This window comes from Marasmius oreades, chromosome 5 (genome assembly GCF_018924745.1).
Source record: "Marasmius oreades isolate 03SP1 chromosome 5, whole genome shotgun sequence".
In the NCBI taxonomy this organism is placed as follows: domain Eukaryota; kingdom Fungi; phylum Basidiomycota; class Agaricomycetes; order Agaricales; family Marasmiaceae; genus Marasmius; species Marasmius oreades.
Genome location: NC_057327.1, coordinates 36,542 through 51,156, shown reverse-complemented (window position 1 = coordinate 51,156; position 14,615 = coordinate 36,542). Strand labels below are relative to the sequence as shown.

At 46.7% G+C, this 14,615-nt stretch overlaps 3 protein-coding genes and 1 non-coding gene across 5 annotated transcripts; 3 read left to right on the top strand and 1 right to left on the bottom strand.

The window, feature by feature from the left end:
* Window positions 1-1,073: 1,073 nt before the first annotated feature.
* On the bottom strand, window positions 1,074-4,541 carry E1B28_008113 (uncharacterized protein; the record flags this gene model as incomplete). Its single annotated transcript, XM_043152899.1, has 7 exons — window positions 4,280-4,541; window positions 3,891-4,217; window positions 3,414-3,837; window positions 3,022-3,355; window positions 1,667-2,971; window positions 1,472-1,616; window positions 1,074-1,411 (listed from the first exon to the last, which is right to left on the bottom strand). The coding sequence occupies exons 4-7, from the start codon at window positions 3,046-3,048 to the stop codon at window positions 1,074-1,076; spliced, it is 1,815 nt and encodes a 604-aa protein (XP_043008182.1). The 5' UTR covers window positions 3,049-3,355; window positions 3,414-3,837; window positions 3,891-4,217; window positions 4,280-4,541.
* Window positions 4,542-5,810: 1,269 nt separating this feature from the next.
* Window positions 5,811-7,432, top strand: E1B28_008112 (uncharacterized protein). 2 transcript variants are annotated; one of them, XM_043152897.1, is made up of 10 exons: window positions 5,811-5,919; window positions 5,979-5,991; window positions 6,054-6,108; window positions 6,178-6,375; window positions 6,439-6,521; window positions 6,581-6,688; window positions 6,747-6,806; window positions 6,870-6,957; window positions 7,014-7,267; window positions 7,319-7,432. In XM_043152897.1, the coding sequence occupies exons 1-10, from the start codon at window positions 5,879-5,881 to the stop codon at window positions 7,376-7,378; spliced, it is 960 nt and encodes a 319-aa protein (XP_043008180.1). In that variant the 5' UTR covers window positions 5,811-5,878; the 3' UTR covers window positions 7,379-7,432. The 2 variants fall into 2 exon arrangements, with proteins under 2 accessions (XP_043008180.1, XP_043008181.1); XM_043152898.1 differs by having other exon boundaries at window positions 5,979-6,108; window positions 7,014-7,074; window positions 7,135-7,267.
* Window positions 7,433-7,895: 463 nt separating this feature from the next.
* Window positions 7,896-8,827, top strand: E1B28_008111 (uncharacterized protein). Its single transcript, XM_043152896.1, has 4 exons — window positions 7,896-8,050; window positions 8,100-8,279; window positions 8,340-8,433; window positions 8,496-8,827. The coding sequence occupies exons 1-4, from the start codon at window positions 7,961-7,963 to the stop codon at window positions 8,738-8,740; spliced, it is 609 nt and encodes a 202-aa protein (XP_043008179.1). The 5' UTR covers window positions 7,896-7,960; the 3' UTR covers window positions 8,741-8,827.
* Window positions 8,828-9,610: 783 nt separating this feature from the next.
* On the top strand, window positions 9,611-9,692 carry E1B28_008110. Its single transcript has one exon. It is a non-coding gene; the product is annotated as a tRNA-Glu (tRNA).
* The last annotated feature ends 4,923 nt before the right edge of the window (window positions 9,693-14,615 follow it).

Sequence of the window (14,615 nt, the reverse complement as noted above, 5' to 3'; positions counted from 1 at the left end):
GGATACGAGGTAAGTACTATCCAACTATTCCGTGAATTTCAGTTGGATGAGACGTGTTCCTCCAGGGATGATAGAGATTGAGGTACAAACCAAAGCTTCATTTGAGTCAGGTACAGACATTGGCACATTGCTCGTCCACCCCGTGTCTGCAATAGGATGAGAAAGAGGACAAGAGACTGCAGGTGTGCGCGAAAATAGTACCCATAGAAAGTCAAACTGAGCACATGATCGACGTTACCTTCTTGCCTCGACAGACCGACGGACTGTAATCGAGCCCCGACCCGGCAAATAGCGGCCGTAGGGCGGCACGCCTCGGAGTCCGGACCATAGAATTTCCACATTTACTCACTCTGCATTGACAGCAGGTTTCAATGGACCTTATATGGTTTTACTGCTGACCATAGATTGAGAAGGTTCGGTTCAAGGTGGCCTGTCGTATTAAATGCAAGTAGGGCTCCTCGTTTCTTATCCTGATTTCGCCGGGTGCCAAATGTGACGAATTCAGGATCTCATCTATCGTCGGGTAAAGGAAGAATATTCTATGAAAGAATAGAATTCGATCGGAACCAAGCGGAACAATGGACACCTTTCCCCTCTTTGTTTGCCTCAATCATGACGAAGGATGTGGAAAAGATGAAAGAGCAAGGGGGTGAGGCGTGACAAAGCTGTGCGGACACGCGTGGACAAATACGATATATCCTCTTGGTGTCGTCTCCCGGGTAAAGTAAAATACGGTTTGGCCTTCTCCTTGTAGACCAATCAATTTTGAAGCTGAAACGCGTTAGATTCTCTTCACGCCAAAACGCAGATCGGACTTACGTTCGAAACAAAGTATCTCCCAAACGCGACGAGCTCCCGGATCTCACTCTACACCCCTTCTGCAAGTGGAATAGACTTCTCTTGATTGTACTTCGCGACGACAATGAACGGTTCCCCCCCCCCCGAATCTTCCCCCAAAAGCCGCCCGGTCAAAGTGAACCTTTCCGTTATCCAGGGGCATTGCGCACAACGAAATTCAAAGATGAACACTGGCGCCGAACAGTAAGATTCATACGATTCAACCCTACTCGAAATCATAACAAGGAATGTATGTAGAACAGACTCGAGGAGCCAGGAAGGATCACCAACACCAAGATGTCCGTTTTATTCCTTGGTTTCTGGTTCAGTTTCAGAAACTGACCGTACCCCTCTGGTGGCAATATCATTTTGATGTATTTCTCTGCGTGCTCTATGATCTCGATGCCATATCTTGGAGGGTCTTCGTCGAGCATATAGAAGGAGACGAGATCCTTTCCTCGCGAAGACCCGGGTTGAAACTTTTCTGGGTTGTTGAGATAGTCGTCTCGTATCATAGTATTAACGAGGTTCCTGACGAAGAGCTCGTCTAGGTGAGATACATGATATCCGTAACCTGTTTTACATATACATGATTGAGTTGACGGTGCACATTGTTTGGATTGAACTGACTCACCATCCTTTAAAGTCGTAAAGTTTCTGCACTCGGTACGGTGTTTCTGGCTCCAGTCCTCCTTTTGACATTCGCGGGAGCAGTACATGGCGACATGGCATTGAGAGCACCGCTTCAGAAACTTGGCCTCATTTGACAAGGAAGTACACTGATTACATGCGATCAGTTTCTTTAAATCTGAGAACATTTGAGACCTACATTTGCGTTCGAACACGACATCTTGCCAGTTTTAATCCTGTAGTTGTCAAAATTCTCCATATCAAGCTTTGTCGAACGCGCTTTTTGTTCGAAAGCCAAAATGGCGTTCAACATCGAATTCTCAGAACCGGAGCGGTATTGTAAACTCCTGGACGAGTTTATGAGAGTTAAGTTGCGGAAGACGCGACGAAGGACAGGTCGATAGAGAGTGAAAGGTCGGAGAGTTGAAAGCAACATGGAATAAAACTCGCCCAACGTCAAACCAAGCCGACCTTTCTCAGATGAAAACGTCGCAGGAAGCTTAGCAATCACTACGAGTAGCTTCTCATCCAGTGCCTTTGAAGCCCAGCTAGGTCCCTTGCCCGCGTGCAGGAGAAGTTGCAGCAAGTTGGTTCCTAAACCCATACACTCTACGATTGCCATAATCTCATCTCGGTGGGTGGCCCTCCACTCCTCCGAAAGAAAAGAAGTAGACCTGGACAAAATACGAATTATCTTGCAGATGAGGCCCTGCCAACGGAGATGTTGCGGATTATCTCCACCGACTTCTTGTTGGATCCTCTCGGATAGCATGCGTTGAATGAGAGAAAGACTTTCCCGCACTGTGTACGGGTCGAAAGGCTTTTCGAGACGGTTGTCTAGAGTGTGCATGGAGATCGTTGCGATGTCGTAACGGGAACCCGGCAGTAGCAGTTGTTTGCAACTTGCGTCGAGCTGCTTTTCGCCGGTAGAATTCATGGAGGACAGGAGGCGGACTTGTTCCCACATGGCGTAGGAAGCGAGGTGATCCGTGGCCGCAAGGTAAACACAGAGCTCCAAGGCTAAAGGAACGAAGGTGGGAATCGACTTGAAAGCTAACTCGTACAAGGTAGAGCGATCAGATAAACTGTTTGACGACGTTCCAACCCAGAATACGGAACAGAGAACCCAGATGACCTTTTCTTTCATTTGAACAGGTGGTAAATCGGCAGGAACGGACGCGTCGTTGTCATTCAGTTGAACAAGCACAATGTCTCGGATGAAAAGAGCCGCCCACGCAAAAACCTTCGGCCATAGTGATCGAGCGTGTTCTGCAGGTATTTGACCTTTAACGAAGGAAGTTCCAAAAGCCGCGAGAGCATTAAGGACGCGATTGGATGGTTGATCTAGGATCGGTGAATGAAGGGATTTCGGCTTGATGGACGATGGAAGCTTGATTCCCATGAAAGAGTCACAAATTTGAGTGACTGACATGTGGTTGAACTGCGCCAGTGCGGCTCGAGCTTTTACTTGACCAGCATCCCTATGTGCTTCGATTTGGGAAATCTGTGGGTATGGTAGGTTTTATAATAGAGGAAGTACGAGGCAGTACGCACCATCTTTTCCAAACGTCGTCCCGACATGATAGTTGAGAAGAAGGTTTCAGTCAGATTATGTAAGGTGTTATGTCACATTGCTTGTTACGCGTATCGCAAGATATTGAACCGCAAGTGAAGGCAAGAGCCACGACAATTATAGAAGTCCAAAAATGAACAAAAATATTCGAAAGAGTTTAGAGCACTAGCGTGTTCGGTCAACCTGCATTAAATTGTTCTGAGAAAAATACATTGCGAGGCTGAACCGTCCGGGAGGCGAAAAGTAGAGTGTGTGATGTTAGAGGGCTTCTGGTCTCCATTGTTGGTACTGCATCAATATCGACTACCGCAGCATCTAGGGAGGGGAGAGGTGGATCAGGAAACAACAGATGACCGGATGGGACCCTGCAAACCTAAACAACTCGTTGTTCCCAGATTAATGAGGTACCCAAGTGTGTGGCTGCCCCATTTATCTACCGCCGAAACCTTCCGCCTCCGGTTTCGTTAACGGTTCTCTGTGGGTCTAGCAGGGCACGCGTACAGAAGTTTGGATGTCATGCCCACCGTCAGAGGTAACGATAGACCTCGGAAGTGGTTACCATCGGAAGAATATTTTTGGTATATTCCAAACCTCGAGCAAAGCTACCTCATGCCCAAGTCGTGTACCTGCAAAACGGAGAACGCGCCAGCCATCCGAAGAGCAGAAGTCATAAACAGCAGACCGCGATACGGTGACCATATTCATCGATTACTGCATTTCAACACTGTTTTCCACCTGTTTCTCTCGACGGTGCCAAAAAGATGCGGTTTTACTATCCTTCATAACAGTCTGCAAAGCTTGAAGTTCGGAATCAGTACATGCACTTGAGATAGTGACCAAAAGGACATACCGTTCTCCCCGAGGTAGCCCTAGTGAGGGGCTGATCCTTACTTCCGTTCAAGCACTCCGTCTTTCTTCCACATGCGCCAGCCGCGATGAACGAACAATAAGGGACTTGAGCCGTCGAGAAAGTCGAGCCTGGCGTTGCACTCGATGTGTATCGTGTCGTCGACTGAGGTCACAAGCGTTCGAAACGAAGCAGTCGCGGTGAGAGTAGAAGCAAAAACGTCTGGCGACGGACTGAACAGAACGGGTTGAAGATGGAATATTGGCGCTGCTGACGGGGGGTGTTGAATATAGGGATGGGCGCCATCTGTACTTTTCAAAACCCTGAGGACTGAAGAGATAGGCGACAATGTCAGCTCATATTAGAATCTGCGAGATCCAGGTGGCACGTACCCTTCCGTTCTTATTCTTTCTGTCTCTCCCTTTCTTCAACTGTTCCAAGTTGGGATTTTTGGTGTACTGTAAGCCGACCTTTCCCTTTCCCACCCTGCTACGCTGACAAAAGCGAGTATACAAAGTATATTGTCTTCGTGAACGTGCGAATCATGCATGTACTGTAGAAGTTCGCGGTGTTGGATGGCTGATTCATGCTTGCTCATGAAATACTTGGAGTTCTGGATGTCGGACGTTAAAAGAAGCATCCCGTGGATGACTCGACCGCAAAAAGGGACGTCTCGGTTCCGCCGTCACCTTCAGGGACGCTGACAGTGACCGTGAGAACCTCAGAATACCACTATGTGTTGGTTGAACGTTCTACTCTTCGTTTTTTAACCCTCGGATGCATCAATTATTATCATCGTGTCGTTTTACCGGTGAATTCATTCAGATCACAATGGCTAGAGCTGCCAATTTGGAGGCAATAACATATTCTCCTTACCCTCGAGCGGGCACTGGCATATGGGTTATATACTTAACTCCCTTTTGTTCTTCTTCCTACAGTTAGCCAACCCTCCTGTGACAAGCTCCGGATAACTCGGAAGGTTATGAATGTTCACCGTGACCTTTGACTGATTATCTCGATGCGAAGTCGGAACATTATTAATAAGTCGACGCCCATCTCAATGTTATCAATCCGTTATTCTTGGATCCGTTCCAAGCGAGTTTGGTTCCTTACGATGCTGCCATTCGCAACGGATTTTCTTAAACAACACTTACTTGGCGCACAGGAGCCGTGTTGCTCAGGACACTGTCGGACAGTAGCCGCCCACGATCATGGGGCACCAGGACATCACGGCGACGAATACGTAGATCGATAATTGATTATCGTTATCGACGAACGACGCTCGGGTAGGCGGATCGAGACCGGCCCACTGTTTTTCCTGTGTCCGCGTAACGGACACATTTGTTCTCCGCCACTGATTTGGCCACGCTGTCCACACATTTTGTCCATGGACATTGTGTCCGAGCAACACTGCGCAGAAGTGGCAAAAAGGCTATACGATCTCACTGAGTCTCGCACAGGCGGGCGCACGCCGCAGGCTTATAAGTGGCTGATGGGAATGTTTCGCCCTTGAAACTGTTCGTATGTAAAAGATGGTCCACGCGGTTGTCAAACGAGTGATGGGGTTCTCCCGAAAGGAAGAGGTTGAAGCCTCGACCGGTGGTCTGGGGTCCAATAGAAAGCCGATCTTTCGGAGTATCAGGTCTTCCAATTCCGATGATTCGATACAGAATGCTGCATTCGGTTGCACGCACCCAACCTTCACTAACTCACGACTAGTCCTTGGACATCTGTCCCTCCGGGATGACTAGTGCGAAGCGGGAGAATAAACAATATAACGTCTGGAATAAAAAATAACGGGATGACTAGTGTGAAGTGGGAGAATAAAAAATAAACGGCTATCGCTGACCATAGGATTTTACCTATATTTAGCTACCGGAGATTGTATATAAGTAGCTAGTCTACCTCAATTGTTATCAGTCCTACCACCTCCGCCTCTACCTGCAGTAGTCATCTTCTCATTATTCTTTTCATATTAAAAGGTCCCTGAAATGGCCACCGTCACTCCAATCCCCCCAAACATAGTTAATAAGTAGGTCATCTTATATTTTCTGCACCGTCTATTCAACTGACTGGATGGAATATATCAAGAACAGGACCTCTTGTGCGATTTATACCTTTCCTTGAGGTGTAGTGCACTAAACAGAGATCGGTTTATATATATAGCTCATTGGCTATCTTGTTAACTTTGGTTTGTTTGGTGTATTGTCTATACAGACATGTGGGTGGTTTAAACATCCCCGTTCCTACTCAGAGTATTTTGACTGAGACATTTTCCTTTCTATTAAAGATTTGTACCGCCTATCATTTCCCAACGATGCAAAAAAATTGAAGGTTTTGGTTTATGGTGTTTATGTTGTTGAGATGGTCCAAACATTGATGGTTGCCCATGATGCTATGCAAACTTTTGGGTATGGGTTTGGTGACTTGGACGCAGTGGATAGTGTTCAAACTATATGGTTCCATTCAGGTGTTCTCAGTGGCATCAGTAAGCCGTAACTTCCCTCGGTATCATCACATCTTTTGTTACTAAACCCAGTCTCTCTTACAGTTGCTTGTGTGATTCAAAATTACTTTGCATACCGGATATACATTCTATCTCATTCAAAGATTATTCCAGCAGTCGTGTCACTTGTATGCTATTTTCAATCAATGGCTTCTTCCTAAACTGATAACACTTTCTTGCTTTCCAGTTGGCATGGACTCAATGTGTGGCAGCTATTGCAATGAGTGTAATGGCTGAAACTAACGGCAGCACTTCAAAGGTGGCAATTGATAAGACCATGCTTCCTATTGCAGTTGTAAGTTTTTCTATATTAACAAATCACAATTCAAGTTGGACTGATACGCCTTCTCAAGCTTTGGCTTGGTGGCAGCGCACTCTGTGATATCTTGATTGCACTAACCATGACCTATATGGTAAGTGAGCTCCGCTATATATCAGCAATTTTTAAGTCAATAACTGCCATTTGTCTATTCTAGCTCTCTGGCTATGATGGTGGCTTTAGAAAAACTCAAGATCGTATAAATCAAATAATAAGACTCACGATGGAGACTGGGAGCTTGACAGGTGAGTACAATGAGCTCTAACTTCATCAACTGATTCAAATTATTTAATGACTACAGCAACCTTTGCAACAGTTGATCTCATCCTCTTCACAGTATCTCCCAGTGTGGTCTACCACATGTGTCTATCAATCATTTTAGCCAAAATGTACTCCAACTCACTCTTGGTCATATTCAACAGTAGGATTCGGAACTCTACTCTGCAGGGTCAGCAAGCAGATCTGAGTTTTGTATGCAACAACTTGGAACATCAGAATACAGACACAAGAATGGAACAAGCCACTTCCGATGATGCTATAGAGACTATGCATCAGGTAAATTTTCTTCTTGCTTTTAGTCCAGGTTATAAATCTTAGTGTCTACAGAGTATTTCTATTGACAGGATGGTGTACAATATCAAGCCCAGTGGCTCATCTAATGTATAAGATCATGTAAATTTCATGAAAGCAACAGACTACAAGGATATCATCAATGACACAGTATTTGAAACAGACAAGTGTTTGAAAACTTGATTTCTCTCTTTCCTCTGTTGCTTCCGTAGTCTCAGGCTTACAGAGAAAATACTATTCAAATAGGATTGTGATTTTTTTGCAATTTAAGTCAATGTTTATTCTAAAGGATACCAAGTCATCTCTAGACCCTTAGGTGCTGAAAGTAATGATCTCTACAAATTCTACATATAGGGATCTGCGCGGGGCAATTTTTTGCGGTCTGACCAACCCACCCCGTCAACGTTGCGGCTTACCCGCCAATAGCACCAAATTGGCACTAAATATACTTGTGTTTGAATACCAAAGGAATCGATGCGCAAAATTCTGTATGTGTCTGCGGAAGGATCTTTATGCCTACCTCCGGGGCAGTTCTTTAGGTCTGTTTAGCCATATTTATCCGATCCAGTGCAAATCCAGTCGATATATAGGTAGAGAATCTCTCGCCTTTCATTCCTACCATCATCTTTCAATCCCCCGAATCTTAGTTCTGCTTTTTTTCTGATATTCCTAGAAATAATGTCGCTCGGCTCTTTAGTAAATCCAGCTTACATGGCCAGTGGTGGCGGCTCCAAGTTGGAAAATTACCACCCTCCAACGAATTTCGAGGTGCGCGGTTCTGATGTCATTGATTTTCTCCTGACCTCTTTGTCTGCAGACGTTCCGGGATGGAATACCCTTGGCGAACGCCCAATCTTTTTCGAATGAAGACGGCCTCAAATCGAACGTTATTAACTGGATAGCGAAGTACTTGGGCATTGACCCATCGAACGTCGAGTGGACATCAGGATCCTCTATGGATGGCGGCTTTTCGACTGGATATGTCAGGCAGGCCTATGTATCTACCTTCCGCGTCTCCTCAGAAGAGATCCGAAAAATCTAATCATGGTTCTTCCAGAATGGAATCCCTTTTGCCAATGCGGTTGCTAATGTTGCGTTCGTGGGCGATAAAGTAACGAGTTTTGGGAACTCATTTGTCTCGATCGATCAATGTAAGTTTTCTCAATCCGTTAACTTTTCGCTACTCCCGTGAATAATCAATTTATACAAATAGCTAAAATCGCCCCGTCAACGCCCACCAAAACCCCCGCTGATGCGATCGCCTGCGCAGAGGTTAGATTTGGAGGGAAACACAACGGGACCGAGCCGGTATTGCAATACCTCGCTCGACCGGATGGTTCGGTATCGTTGGTCTATTCAGTTCAGGTTCAGAAGGAAGATACTGGGGCGTTTCTGGAAGTCTATGTCGATGCACATTCCGGAGAAGTCTTATCGATGACAGACTTTGTAGCACATTAGAACAGTTGCTTATTCATTACACGTCTTGGGCGTCGCACTTGTGGTACAGCCTCCCGCTCCCATTAGAAATTCAATTCTCAGTTCCGTTCTTGACTTCATCGGGATTCTGTACCTCGAGGTAAGCGTCGATAGTACGGGAAAATACCTTGTGAAAACACACTCTCTGTTTAACGGAGCTTCCTTCAAACACCGCCATTCTTACCGTGAGCTAGCGCACTATTAACGTTCAACGTCCGTGAATGAAAGGTGAAGGGGTAAAGTAAAGAACCATCGTAAATTTTGTGTCAATTCAAGGTGAAATAGAACGAAAAACGAGAATGTACACCTTGAACGAATTCAACGCTGAAATGTTCGTTCCGCCATCAAGTTTGCTTATCCCGAGCTGTAAAGGAAGTTCCGTTCATTTCAGATACCGTAAAATGAAGAAAGGATCTTGAGGGAGGTAGAGAGGTCCTTCGTCCAATTGAATGACGTTCCTGGGCTGACGAAAGCATTCAAAGTTCCCGGGTTAACATGGAAGGAATTGTGACAAGCAACTTGGAAGTACTTAACCTCAGCGAAGACGTTCCCGCTGGGACTGTTATCGATGTCATGTCCGTTCAGGTCGTCTGTGGTTGGCTTATCTTTAATTTGTCTTTAATCTTAGTGACTAACCCCCATCGTCGTGGACAATCGATGATGAAGTATCACTGGAACGGATGCATGATGCAGAATGTAAACGTACATCGTTGTCCAGACTGGGTGCCATCCCCGCGTTGTGGGAGGAAGAGAACGGTGTGAAAATTCGAATCGGATATCGGATAATCATATCGTGATTACACACGGTGCCCAAAAGTCCTATAGATGCCTCAGCTTCACTTACAATGTAACTCCGTTATGGTGTAGTGGCTAACATTATCGCCTCTCAGGTGTCTTATCGCGATAGCCCAGGGTTCGATTCCCTGTAACGGAATTTACACAACTTTTTCCTAGTCTCTTACCAGAAACAATTGTGACATCGTGGGTAGCTACAAGAACAATGAGCCGACTCGCAATGTCAGCCTCAACTTGGGCTACCGTACGTTTCAAAGTGGTCGCGAAGGTGGAAAAAGAATAAGCAGCAAGAAGGAGAACAATGGTGACTCGGAAGAGGCGTGCCATTGTAACCGGGATACTGAACATGTGAATGGCGAGTGTTGGGCTACTGAGTCCCGAAGACCTCTGGCGGTTTGGAAGGAGAACTTAGAATGGGAATATGGGACCCGATTTGATATACCCAGTGATGGATTCTTTCTGTTCGCTTGCGGTCCTGGGGAAAGGAAAGACAGGTAAAATGGAAGTAGAGTTCGTGATGGGGTAGCACCAAACTTGTATTAAGTAGAGTTGCATGTGGTTGTTCAGAATCTACGGTGGTCCTTGCACACGTTGGTGGTATCAGAACAAGAACGACATCAGCAAAATTCTGGAAACGCTGCAACCACAATACCATGGGTTGCAGCGTTTATGATTTAATACTACAGTTAGATAGTGTTAGAATAACTTTATAACAGTATTTTAATAGACTTACAATAGTATCACAATTCAGACTGACTCAATAAAATTATTTGAATGAGAAATACAGGTCGGGATACGATCGCAACGCTGTGGTAAGACGGTCAGTACATAGAACAATCCGGTACAACCTTCCCAATCCATTTTAACCCCATACAACCGTCGCAAACCGTAGTTATGGTTCGTCGGCGTATTATTGGGTTGCAGATGTTCTAACGAGCTTTAAGCATAGGAAACTTGTAAAACCGTAGTATTTTATTAAAACTTCAGAAATACGTTGTAACGGGTCGTAAAGATCCCAATCAGTTATTCCAAATATATTGAATTGTTGTGGGTATAACAGTAGGGTTCAAATTCTAAGTGTTCTTTTTAGTACATTGAGTCGTCGTGCCAATGGGGCAAGTCTACAGAGTTATACAGTGGCGTGTTGGTACTCATCGCCGTCACCATCGGCTTCCTCATCCTCGTCATCTCCACTATTCTCGTCCTCGCTGGGCCGTCGGTCACCTGGGTCACTCAGAACCCAGTCGCTATCTGACTCTGACTCTGAACAGCTTGAGTGTTGTAGAGCAGTTAGTTCTTGCTGGTCATCATCGTCATCGTCGTCGGTTGCGCCGGTTGGTATCTCCTCACCGTCCGAGTCATATAGCGGTAAGGTCTGCTCAAGCAGGCCAGCGTCCTTTTCGAAGTATTTGAGATATTGGTGGAACTGAATATGGCCGACGCCACCTCCCCGATACCGCATGACCATGTCCCTATCCACAAACCTGTCATATAAGTCAGTTTAGAGTCATTAGTGTAGATATTCGGAGGCTTACATGTTTATGTGGTACAACTTCCAGTCCTCCTCTTCGAGTTCCCGTAGTCCGTGAGTATTCAGTCGCTCAAGTTGACGTGCCGTTGAGTATGGCACCAAAGACGTGGTCGTATCCGCGCCTCCGTTGTGGAAAGACGGAATAAGGTGACAACCACGTATAACGCTGTCTGGGCTCAGGAACCCAAAAGCCTTGGGGTTATCGGGTCGTGGAAAGAACACACGGTACAACCGTTTCTCTTTGAACCCAGCCTTATGCGTTGTATCGAACTCGTACCACCGAACATAGATGAAGTGCATACGTTTGGTAATGGGTATCTTGTTCGTTTGAAGGGAAGGGGAGAGGCGGACGTTGGCGTGAAAAATTCCAACGACTTGTGCATATTCGTAGGGGTGTATTTCCTCGTTCTCGGCTGCATCAGGGTTCAGAGTAATAACATCGGGATGGGTGCGTGGGTTGATGGAATCCTGCGATCTGAGCCTGTCATAGGTGTTGTAGTTGACACGTAGGGTATGGTGGGCATAAACGCAATCGTTGGTGAATGTAAGAAGGGAGCGTTCGTCTTGAATGTATTCTGTCTTCGAATCCGGCCCAAGTAACCGGTGGAGGAGGTGGTCTTTCAGTTTGGGAACAAAGTCCTACATTGAGAAAGTCAGGAAGCGAAGTATTCAAAGTAATGCGGCAACACTTACCAGGAGAGCGAGATCCTCATCTCCATCTTCGTCCACCCAATCAAACTCGGACAAGTTCACCCGTAATTCTTGTCCATTCGCGATGTGATAACGCACGGAGGGGTCTGTCTTGGGCAGCAATTCACGTCCCCCTGCTAGGTACCTCACCCTCCTGGGTTTGCTGATCTTTTTCTTCCGTTTCGGAGCAGTGGGGATGTTGCTACGGATCGCTCGAAGGGCTCGGTCACGCTGTTCATGGCGAACGACCTGAGCAGTGTGATTCTGTTTATTGGTTCGTCGATAATAATGTTTTACTTGCTGGTGTTGGCACTCGCTCTGCAGGGAATGTAATCAGCAACCGGCATGGAACAGAGGGGTTGGAAAGGCACACACATTACGGGTTGTATACGAATCTGTAGACCCATACTCCTTGATCGCTTGAGGGTAATCCCCAAGAAAATGTGTCTTCGCCGTCGAAAGGTTGAAAGTTTTCTTCTTCGCCGAGGCTTTCGCGTTCTTCTTTCCCTTCGTTGGCTCCGTCTCGCTAGCTGCCTTGCCTTTAGACTTCTTTCGCAATGCTGCCTCGCGACGCTGACGAGTTTCCATCTCCTTGGGTGTCTCGTACGTATCAAAGCTTTTGGACTGCTTCTGGAATGACCTCAAGCTCTTTCCCAGGTCTTTGGTGGCCTCCTCAAATGAAGCTACAGTTGAATCTGTGTGCAAACGAAATTTGGCGTACGCATGCCATGTATTAAGATCGAAGAGAAGCGACGATATGAGAGCTTCGGTCTTGTTTGACTTGCTCTTTTCAGATTTGAACAAGCCCTCGAAGCATGGAATAGCACATTGGAGGATGTCTTCATAGTCGCGGGCGGCCAACTTCTTCATTTGCGAGACATTGTTGTGAAACCTGCGTACTGTATCTCGTCCGAACGTGGAAACACGTCGATATCGTTCGTCCAAAATATCCACAGAGCCATCCTTGAGAGCGTAGAGCATGCGCACTAGGTGAATGAGGACGGCTTTCCACACTCCCAGTTCAAACTCATGGAGGAGATCCACCGTTAGAAGCTGGTAGACGTCGAATCCGAACTGCGAGAGTTTCTCCGAAAAGGCGTTGATGACAGGCGTGAGCGATTTATTGTCAAGGAGATCTTTCACCCTTGAGCTCTCAACGCCATATCCATTGCTGAATATGTGCCACCGTGCGGTCTTGACCAAGTTCTGACGGGCAGTACTATCGACACGATGCAGTGTCTGTCGACGTCGCATATCGAGCTTGGAGCCTAGCATTCGTACTTGATGTTTTTCAATCAAGCAACGAACACAAAGGCAGTTGCCCAGATACTTCGTGCAGATGACAGAAATCTTCTCGGGGTAGTCTGCTGAATAGGAAAAGAATTCTGGAAGGAAGCGTCGAGAGATGTGGTCGAAACATTCTAGGACAATGGAGTTTTCGTAGGCATCTAGGAACTCTTCGTCCATGATAAGACTCCAGACGGCCTGCATGACCTCTCGTTTCAGATGCCGCATAACAGCGTCTGTAGGAGGTTGATCATATGCTTCGCGATATACATCGCGGGCCAAGTCGGCGATCTGGGGAATGTAGGCGACGTGATGAGCTGAATGGAATTTAGGATGTGTATGTTCGTACTTGCTGCGATTACCGAAGTAGAGATAGATGGGCCAAAGGGAGGCAGTTCCAAAGTTCGTGAGGTGGGTAGAGTCGGATGCCATCATCATCCAAAGGATCACAACCTCCAAATTGTCGCCCAGAAGGTCCTTCTCCCTCAACCGCTCCATTTTTGCTCGCTCAATCATAATGGCACGATTCGATGTGTAGGCCTCCCCATATAGTCGCTGAACGCGACCATCCCAACCCCAAAATTCTTTGAACGGACGAAGGTGAAGCTTCATGAATTCTTCGTCTTTTGCAACAGACTTGATGATGTCCAATGGACGGCGGTACCAGACATCGTTGATAACAAGCTGGGGGGCCGCATCCTCCGAGTCGAACTTACGGCCTTTGCATGGCATTGCAATGGAAATTGAGCCACGACGCCAAACGTCATTCGCTTGGAAGGGAAGCAAGCGAGTGTTGGTTGCGTTGTCAATGAATCGGTCGAGTCTTTTCAACTCGCGCTGCGCGTCGAAATCTTGGAAATGACACGGATCGAAGTCTGGCTGAGAGAGAACATTGACGGCAAGTCTGTTCAAGGACGCCGTGCTTATGCTCTTCTCTTCGGCAGCCCAAGACATCAATCGGAGGCGGGAGACGTTGTCGAATGGCCCAAGGAATTTAGGATCTACATTGATGGGTACATCCTGTGGCTGATTCAAGTCCGAGGGTAAACCCATGCTCTTGTGGATGAGTTCAACTGCGCTCGGTAACGCAGGTTGTTGGATAGTGGGAGCATCAATGAATCGAGATACGTCCCCGTCTAAGTCAGGGCATCGTGTAGGTTCATCGGAGTCGTAGATTCGATATACCCTGATGTCGTTCGGTTCAGTTTTGAAGTAGAACCGTTTGATGATGGGCAGATGAGGAGGAAAAGTAAGAGGGGTAGCTAGAGCCGGAGACATAGCTAGTGATGGAGGGGTAGCGGGTGCTGGAGGTGTAGGAGGCGCAAGAGGTGTAGCAAGCGTCGAGAGAATAACATTTGATTTCCCTCGTCTTCCCTTGAGAACTGCGGTCATCGACGAGAGCTCAAAGTCTTCGAATCTTCCAGGTACTTTGGTCTCTCTCCTTCTTCTCCTCGGTGGTTCTTCCGCCGCAAATCCCTCCCGCTGATCCACTTCCATCTGTTCATGACCTAAATCCTGTCCCACTTCCACTTCCAACCCATTCTCCTCAGACGG

Bases quoted from the DNA above. Each gene is read 5' to 3' on its own strand.
- E1B28_008112 (XM_043152897.1), top strand. From the start codon at position 5,879: ATGGCCACCGTCACTCCAATCCCCCCAAACATAGTTAATAA. The intron at 6,376-6,438 runs GTAAGCCGTAAC...TCTCTCTTACAG, and splicing joins AGGTGTTCTCAGTGGCATCA to TTGCTTGTGTGATTCAAAAT. The intron at 6,689-6,746 runs GTAAGTTTTTCT...CGCCTTCTCAAG, and splicing joins CCATGCTTCCTATTGCAGTT to CTTTGGCTTGGTGGCAGCGC.
- E1B28_008111 (XM_043152896.1), top strand. From the start codon at position 7,961: ATGTCGCTCGGCTCTTTAGTAAATCCAGCTTACATGGCCAGTGGTGGC. The intron at 8,051-8,099 runs GTGCGCGGTTCT...CTTTGTCTGCAG, and splicing joins ACCCTCCAACGAATTTCGAG to ACGTTCCGGGATGGAATACC. The intron at 8,434-8,495 runs GTAAGTTTTCTC...TTATACAAATAG, and splicing joins ATTTGTCTCGATCGATCAAT to CTAAAATCGCCCCGTCAACG.